The sequence below is a fragment of the Geospiza fortis genome, unplaced genomic scaffold (genome assembly GCF_000277835.1).
Source record: "Geospiza fortis unplaced genomic scaffold, GeoFor_1.0 scaffold538, whole genome shotgun sequence".
In the NCBI taxonomy this organism is placed as follows: domain Eukaryota; kingdom Metazoa; phylum Chordata; class Aves; order Passeriformes; family Thraupidae; genus Geospiza; species Geospiza fortis.
This window is the reverse complement of record NW_005054368.1, coordinates 2,897,559-2,906,095: the sequence shown is the minus strand read 5'-3', so window position 1 is coordinate 2,906,095 and position 8,537 is coordinate 2,897,559. Positions and strand designations below refer to the sequence as shown.

The following is an 8,537-nucleotide window of genomic DNA, read 5'->3' as shown; positions in this document are numbered from 1 at the left end:
CTGGGGCTGTGCACTACTGGCCAGCACTGTGCAGCCAGGGCTGCCCCAAAACTGGGGCTGTGCACTACTGGCCAGCACTGTGCAGCCAAGGCTGACCCAAAACTGGGGCTGTGCACTGCTGGCCAGCACTGTGCAGCCAAGGCTGACCCAAAACTGGGCTCATTCCCTTCCTCCTTGCTCCTCACTTCTGCTGCTCTGCCCGGCAGATTCCTCAAGTCACTGTGAGCTGGGTTAGGAATTGCTCTGCCAGCATGTGAGTGCTGCAGAATCAGAGCTGCTGCCAGTTCTGCTTTGATTTCCTTTCTCTCTGTGTGGATTAGCAGAGCTGTCTGGCCTCTCCCCTTGTGTTTTTTGCTGTTAGATCCCCTCAGCTGGAGAAGACCTCTCCAGTGAAGCAGCTGCTTGTTCTCCTCCACTCAGCAGAAGTGCAGGGGGAAATAACCTTTTAATAAAGAAACCTCAGGGGCCTTGGGTTTACAAACCTGCTCTTCAGGGCCCAACTAAGAAAGCATTCCCAGCCCTACTGTAACTTTTGTAATTAAAGACAAATTAGATCAACAGTAGATGGTTGTGTTGCCCTCCAGGAGATGCTTGGAAGGAGTTGTCTTAGCAGAGGGACTGATTGATGAGGTTGTTTTTTGTTCACATGATAGAAATAGCATTAAGAGTTGAAGCTGTTGAGCCGAGGCCTGGCCTGCTGCTTAGTTCAGCTTTTCAGTTCTGTTTTTTGGAGAAGGCTTCCCCATAAATACAGGCAGGAGCAGGGGGAGGACAGCAGAGTGACCTTTGGTGAGCTTTGATGTGGGTGGTGAGCTGCCTCTGTCCCTGCTCTCTGATGTTTGTCTGGCTGCTGCTTTATGGGTTGGGTAATATTAATTTATGGCTTTATTTTCTGGTGCTTTCTTTCCCTGTTGCCCTGCCTGTCCTCTGGCCAGCTTTCAGTGGGCACTGCAGGCTGTAATTCATCTCTGGAGCTGGGAGCTTGTGCATCTCCCCCCTCCTTTCACCTCCTTTGAAGCTGCCAGTGCTGGGGCTCCTGCTGTTTGTCATCCCCCAGCCTCCTTCCCCCGTGGAGATGTGGATCCATGATATTGCCAGGGTGAACCTGCAGCTGGAGCTGGGCTGGGCTGGTTCCCTGTGCTTGGCTGATAGCATTTGTCAGCTCTCACCCTGTCCAGGCTCCCCCAGACACGTCCTTGCAGCTGGGAGCACAGCCCTGCAGCTTGCTTGGCAGCATGTTCCTGGGAATGAGCTCTGGCATTTAACACTCCTGCCTCTGACAGGCTGCTCTCCCTAGGCTTTCCATCATCTTGGCCAGCCCTGTCCAGCCCCTCTGCTCATCCCTGAGGTGCTGAAGGAGCCAGCTCTGAGCTCTTCAGGGATTCAAGGCAGGTGGGGCCAGCCCAGTCCTGCCACAGCCCCTGGGCACCCTCCGTGCCAGGAGAGATGGGACAAACTTCAAATGTCCCTTTTTCCCCCTCAAAAGCGAGGCATCAGTGCCAGAACCTGGGAATTTGCTCCCACTGCAGGAGGGTGGAAGGCAGAAGTTTTATTTTTGCACCCCCAGTGTTTCTCCTGTGCTCGCTGCCACTGGGATTTGCCGGTGCCTTTAGTTTTTCTGTTATCAACAAGCAGTTGCCATGGGAACCCTGCTATTAATTAAGGCACAAATGTATTGTCAAGAGGAGAATGGCAGCAATATTTCTTTTGCTGGGCAGCAGCTCTGCTCCATGTGCTGGAATGTGGGTGGGATTCTCAGCTGGGTCAGGGGGAGGGAGCAAGAGCAGCAAGGGCTTTCCTGATCCAGGCTCTGAGCTGTGCAGGAAAAAGGTGGAAAGCAAACAGAAGTGTGACCCCTGAGCTGCTGCACTCTTTGGCAGGAGGGCTGCCTGCTGGTCCCTGGGGGATTTTCCTGTTCCATCCCTGTTGCCAAGCAATGGGATGTGCCAGAGGCAGGGGAGCAGCGCTGGGCAGGGGGAGGCAGAGGGATGGAGCAGACAGGGATGTGCTGGGGAGTGGCTGCAGGACACCCAACCTGCCAACTTTGCAGTGGCAAAGCTGCAACTTGTGCTGCTCCTGAAAGGGACAAAGGCTGGCTCCAGTCACCTCTTCCTTCTTGGGGTGTGATCTGGCAGTGGGACCCTCATTTAAAAATCTTCATTTTCTCTCACTCCCCCCCTGCACTGCCCAGGAGCAGTCGCCCTCCCTGCTCCCTGTGCTTGCCAGAACTCTGCAGGGGCTGTGCTCACCCTGGGCTGTGATTCCCACGTGCTTTTGCTGTTTCTGACAGCTGCAGGAGGTGCCAAGGGCTCTGTGTGTGTGTGCCAGGCTGGGTCCTGCCCTGAGCTGGCAGCACCAGGGAGCTGGGATGGCTCTAAAAACACACATTTAGCACCAGATCCCAGCCCCAGCCAAGTGCTCCTTCCCCTTGGCCTCAGCACAGCCTCTCCACGTCCTGATTTGCATCTGGGGACAGGAACAGCCAGAATTGTCCTTCACCATCCCTTGTGTGCCCCTGGCTTGGGGATTGAGGCACGTGTGGAGGGAGCTGGGCTCTGCCAGCAGCTGCAGGGCTCCAGGCTCTCACTGAGTGACCCATTCCCTGTGGAAATATTGCTTTTCTAGCAAGTTTTATCTCAGCAGATTTTATTTTATGAGCTTTTTTTTTTTTTTTTCTCTCAGTCAGCTGGAGATAGGGATAAATCTGTTCCATCCTCTGAAAGAACAGCTGTCCAACAGCTCCTATTGATATATCAGCAACTGCTGGAACACCAGATTTAATACTTCTGGGCTCTGGAAAGTGCCAGCAGAAGGTTTGGATGAAGGATTACCTGAAAGGGAGACTTTGGTGCAGTGAGTAAAAGAGAATCTTATTGGCAGCAGAGGAAATGAGAGCAGACAGGGCTGGTCCTGTGGTGAGAGTGCCTTCCAGTCATTAATATTTTCTTGTGCTGGTTCTCTCTGAGCTGCTGAATGGCAGCAGGACAGGCAGCTAAAGTCACCTCCACTGATTCACTGGGGCCTTCTCCAAATAAATCCTGGCTCCCAGCATTTCCAGAGGATTCATGGAGGAAGGAGCTGTGCTGAGGAAATGGATTTTATGAATCCAGGAGAGCAAAAAAAGAAAAAAAAATATGATGACCAAGTGGAACAGGACTTCATTTTCTGAGAGAATTGAGCAATAAGATGGTCAGAATGAGTCTTGCAGCTGAGATTTGGATTTTATAGGGAAAAAAACCCACTCTGGTACGTATGGATTGTTTTTAGCAGTGTTTATATAGAACTCCCCACCTCTCCCAGCGAGTTCTGAAGATGTTTTTCCTGAACCTGAAGCTCCCAGGTAGTAATGAAGATATTTTTTAGACAAACCTTTGCTTTGAGGACTCTTGGCCAGCATTGCAGCCCCCCAGCTTTTAAAAGAGCCTTTTTCCCTGCAGGGAAAGGCTGTGCAGGGTGTGTGTGAGGAGCTGCCTGCCAGGGCAACGCCAATAATGCTTTGCAATAACACTGGCTGCCAACTTTAATATCCTCAGAGATGTTAGCATTACTTTAGGTATTCATTCCTCTTTTTTTTTTAATGAAATATTTTGTGTAGCACAGATCTTTGAATACAAGAGCGCCTGCAGAGGTGCTTGGCAGGAATATTTGACAGCTCCTGCTCTGTGCAAGGGGAGGGATTCCCATCCTGCTGCCCTGGGGAGTGCTGAGGGGTTTGGGCTGACACAGAGGGATGAGCTGACAGCTCTGTGTTACCTCGTGGCTGTCACCTTGTTCCCATGCACCCACATCCCTCTCTGAGCTCGGGCACTGGGAGTAACCCAGAGAAAATCACTTCTCACAGCAGTGTGAGCTTCTGGAGACATCCTGGTGGATCAAAAAAAAAAATCCTTGGGGCTGCCTCTTCCCTCAGGAGAGGCTGCAGGTTGCAGTGTTACCTACTTTACATCCCTCATGGGCTGATTTTGTACTTTCCACCAGGAGTTGTGACCTGCTGTTTGAAGTGGCTGCCAGGAGAGCTGGTATCTGCCTGCTCAGATGGAGAAGTGCAATCCCTCAAACAAAAACCAGATTTTTTTTTCCCATTACTTTCCTCCTCAGCCCCACCATTTCTGTTCTGAGATCAAACCACCACAAAAAAAAACCCAGGAATTGGGGAAAAACACCGTTTTTATTTTACCCAGAGCAGCTGGCAGTCGAGTTATCTTTTACACCAGTGTAAGCAAGAGAGGTGTTTGCATAATTGCATGGAAAAGTGGAAAGAACCTGCCAGTTTGGGAAGCTGTGTCTGGCAAAATGAGCTCTTTTGGAAAATGTGGGGAGTGGAAAGCAGCAGGAAGAGAGCCAGGATTCAGGGGGAAGAAAAACACAGCGGGGAAAAAAAGCAGCTTTGAAACAGGAGAAGAGGCTCCTTGAGGAAAAGGAGTGACCCTTTGGAGCTTTGGGGATGCTGGAGTAGCAGAATTTGCTGATGGGGATGATTGGATGTGCTCAGGGTTTATCTGTTTTCCTCTTAGATCCTGCCACGCTTGAAATGCAGCTTGGAGGGGAACAGCCCCTCATCATCACCCAGGGGTGGAGCAGGGGCAGCTGAGCAGGAACCAGCCCTGTTCCATCCCTTAGGGGGTCACTTTGGGTGGGAGGCAGCAAATACCAGGAGCAGGGGGCTTGCTGGGCTGCTGGGATGGGTCAGTGGGAGCAGAGAGTGGCACAGGAGCACCCCCGTGTCACCGTGATATTTTCTGAAAAATCCTCTTTGAGCAGGATTTTCTCCTGGGAAGCTGAGAAGCCTCAGAGAGGAATGAAAACAATAATTATCTGATTGCTGCTCCTGTGTTTGCTGCTTTGGAAATGTGGCTTGGACATTGTTTGCCAAGAGGTGGATGTTTGATTGGTTCCATGTGAATTGTTTTAATTTAATGACCAATCATGGTCCAGCTGTGTCGAGGCTCTGAGGAGTCACAGATTTTTATTATTCATTCTTGTTAAAGCCTTTTGATGTATCTTTTCTCTTTAGTATAGCATAATATAATATATAATGTAATGAATGTAATGTAAAATATAATATAATGTAATGTAATTAATCTAATGTATAATATAATGTAGTATAATGTAATATATAAGATAATATATTAAATATAATATAATATAATATAATATAATATAATATAATATAATATAATTATATTATATTATATTATATTATAATTTGCCTTCTGAGAACATGGAGCCAAATTCTCATCTTTCACCTCGACCTGGGGACCCCACAAACACCACACCCCTGTGGTCCCAGTCAGCTTTAGGAGAGAAGCACTGGTGGTGTCTGCACCTTCTAGAGTTCTAAATCATCTGCAAGGAGTAAAACCACCTCATGCTGGGGAGGAGCTGCAGGCAGGGTCTCCTTTGGGGAGGGAGAACTTGAGCAGGGAGTCAGAGTTTGTTCCTGTTTCCTTTGGGTCCATCTGGCAGCTCTTTGGGGAGTGCTGTGCACGTTGTGGATGAGTGTCTGTCTGCTCTCCTCCCCCTGGTCTCTCCTGCAGTGGTTTCCAGCGACAGCGAGAGCGACTCGGAGCTCAGTTCCTCCAGCCTGGATGACAAACCCGTCCCTGGGGGATCAAAAGGCTCTCAAGGGAAAAAGCTCCAAGGAGGGATGGGTGAGGAGCTGCACTTCCCTGTGGCTGGAGGGTGGGAGGTGTGAAGTGATTCAGTGTTTGCCTCTTGGCTGTGCTGGGTGAGGGTCTGAGCCTTTCTCCCTGGGATTTCTCCCTGGCTCCTTCCATGGCCTGCAGCATTCCAGGAGCTGGGAGCTGCTCCTCATTGTATTTGTGGGGACCCTCGTGGCAGGGAGGAATGATGAACCTGACTCCATGTTCTCAGAAGGCTAATTCATTGTTTTATGATACTATATTATATTAAAGAATGCTATACACAGAATACAGAAAGGATGCTTACAGAATGCTAAAAAGATAATAATGAAAACTCTTTCCAGAGCCCCGACACAGCTCGGCCCTGATTGGCCAAAGAGTGAAAACAATTCACAGCAGTATCCAACGAAACAATCACCTGTGGGTAAACAATCTCCAAACACATTCCAAAGAGCAAAACACAGCAGAAGCAAATCAGATAATTATTGTTTTCCTTTTTCTCTGAGGCTTCTCAGCTTCCTAGGAGAAAATCCCTGGGCAAAGGGATTTTTCAGAGAATGTGAATGTTACAGCTCCTGGTACCACATCCCTGGCCAGCTCCTCACTCCTGGAATCACTGGTGTTTCCTGGGAGCAGAGCACAAGAACTGGGGCTGACCCTGCTCCTGAGAGCTCCTGGCTGGAGCTGGGGTGTTCCAGCTCAGTATCCGCACCTGTGCCATTCACATTCTCTGGAAAAATCCCTTCACCCAGGATTTTTCTCCTGGGAAGCTGAGAAGCCTCAGAGAAAAATGAAAACAATAATTGTCTGATTTGCTTCTGTGTTTTGCTGCTTTGGAATGTGTTTGGAGATTGTTTACCCGCAGGTGATTGTTTCATTGGTTTCATGTGAATTGTTTTGAGTCTTTGGCTATTCAGTGCCAAGCTGTGTCGGGGCTCTGGAAAGAGTCACAAGTTTTTCATTATTATCTTTTTAGCTTTCTGTAAGTATCCTTTCTGTATTCTTTAGTGTAGTTTAGTTCAGCATTCTTTAATATAATATAGCATCATAAAATAAGAGATTAGCCCTCTGAGAACATGGAGCCAGGTTCACCATTCCTTCCCATAAATACAATAACCCCTTCCGCACCCTCAGCACATCTCTGTCCTGTCCCTGCAGCACCCACCAGGGGACCCAGCCAGGCCAGGAGCAGAGCCCTGGGGCCCCCGCAGTGTCCCCAGCTGTGGGGCAGCCACAGCAGCCTGGGCAGTGAGCAGGGGCCCGAGCTCAGCCCCACGGAGAGCGGCCAGAGTGACCAAGCCTTGGGCAGGCGCCACAGCGACACCGGCGCCCCTGGTAAGCTGCACCCCCTCTCTGGGCACACCCCTGCTTCTTGGGGCTGAATCCCCTGAAAGCATAGCTTTCCCAAAGGCTTTGTGTGCTTTCCCAAAGGCTTTGTGTGCTTTTACACTTTATTTTGGGAGGGGAGGGCAGTGCTTCCCCTGTCAGTGGCCGGAGCGGATGGGGGACCAGCTGGCGTTTGGGTGTGAAAAACGCCAATCGCTTGTTTTTAAAATTTTAAAAGTTTAATAGTAATAAAATGGTGGTAAAAATAGTAGTACAATTAGAGTAGTAATAGTTTGGACAATTTGAATTGCCAGAGGCACACAAAGCTGTGGCCCTGGGATCACTTTTCTCTGTGTGTGGTTTGAGAGGAAGTGAGTGTTTTGGGATGCTGTGGTCAAGAGGTCTCAACTGTGTTTCCAGGGGAAGCCTATGGCACAAGAGGGGCTCCTCACCCCTTGATGAACTGAGAATTGATTATCTAAAGGGTGGTGACGGACTGAGAGCTGGTGATCTGAGGGATGGATGGATTGGAAATTTGGTGGGGGGAGGAGGAAATGTTTTCGGAAGGTTTTCATTCTTTCTGTGTGTTTATTTTTACATGGAGTTGTAAGTTAATAAAGTTTTCTCTTCTTTATTTCTAAGTGGGAGCCTGTTTTGCTCCATTCCTGGTCACATCTCACAGCAGGCACCAGGGAGAGTGTATCTTCATGGGGGCACTGGCATTGCTCCACTCTGCTTCTTTTTTTTTGTATTAGCAGATGCTGTCACAGTGTCACACCTTCTTCCCTGAATGCAAAAGCTTCTCTGCAACATGAGTAATGGTCTGGGGTGGGAGCTGCCTACACCCACGGCCAGGAGCACTCAGAGCCTGGGGCTGTGGCCCTGCAGAGCTGCTCTGTGTCCTGCAGAGCCAGCAGAACAGATTGAGCTTCTCCTGAAGCACAGCAAAGTCCAGCAGCTTTATGAGACTGAGTAACATTTTTTCCTGGAGTGAGGTTGCTCTTAAAGCCAAGCATGGCTCTTCCCAGAACTCTGCAGTGCAGAAGAAAGACACTTTTTCCCCCTCAAAAACCTCAGAACAATTATGTGACTGGGAAAGCAGAGGCTGCTATCACACCTGAAGCAGCTGAAAGAGATGCAAATGTGTTCTCTCTGCAGTTCCCACTAATTTAGTCACTAACCCCTCAAGTCATCATCCAGCCCTGCTCCCTCCTCAGCCTTCCTGCCTCTGCTGCTCCTCCTGAGCCTGCTTGGTGCTGGCCATGTTGAGGCATAAATTGGATTAGAGAGAGCAGGTTCATCCTTCAGTGCACCAGGGAGTCGTGGGCCCCCTCCCTCCCTGCTCTCCCTGCTAGAAATAGGCAGCACAAAATTGTTCCTCTGCTCTTCCCTCCCTCCCCAGCTTCCAGGGACTGGCAGTTTTCCTTTAGTTTTTCACCAGACAAACCAAACAAGTGATTCTTCTGCTCTGTCCTTCCTCCCCCTGGATTAGAGCCTGCCCTGGGCTGGCAGGAGGGTTTATTTTAAGCTCCTGTTGTGCAAGATTAGAGAGGGTGGATTCCTGCTTCC

The 8,537-nt window shown here is 49.6% G+C and overlaps 1 protein-coding gene across 1 annotated transcript in view; it reads left to right on the top strand.

Moving 5' to 3' along the window:
- The window catches only part of RPH3AL (rabphilin 3A like (without C2 domains)), a 39,153-nt gene that overhangs the window by 23,941 nt on the left and 6,675 nt on the right, over positions 1 to 8,537 (top strand). The window contains exons 7-8 of the mRNA XM_031059830.1: positions 5,538 to 5,651; positions 6,801 to 6,977. Of these exons, the coding sequence (XP_030915690.1) occupies positions 5,538 to 5,651; positions 6,801 to 6,977 (291 nt within the window). The remainder of the gene's footprint in view (positions 1 to 5,537; positions 5,652 to 6,800; positions 6,978 to 8,537) is intronic.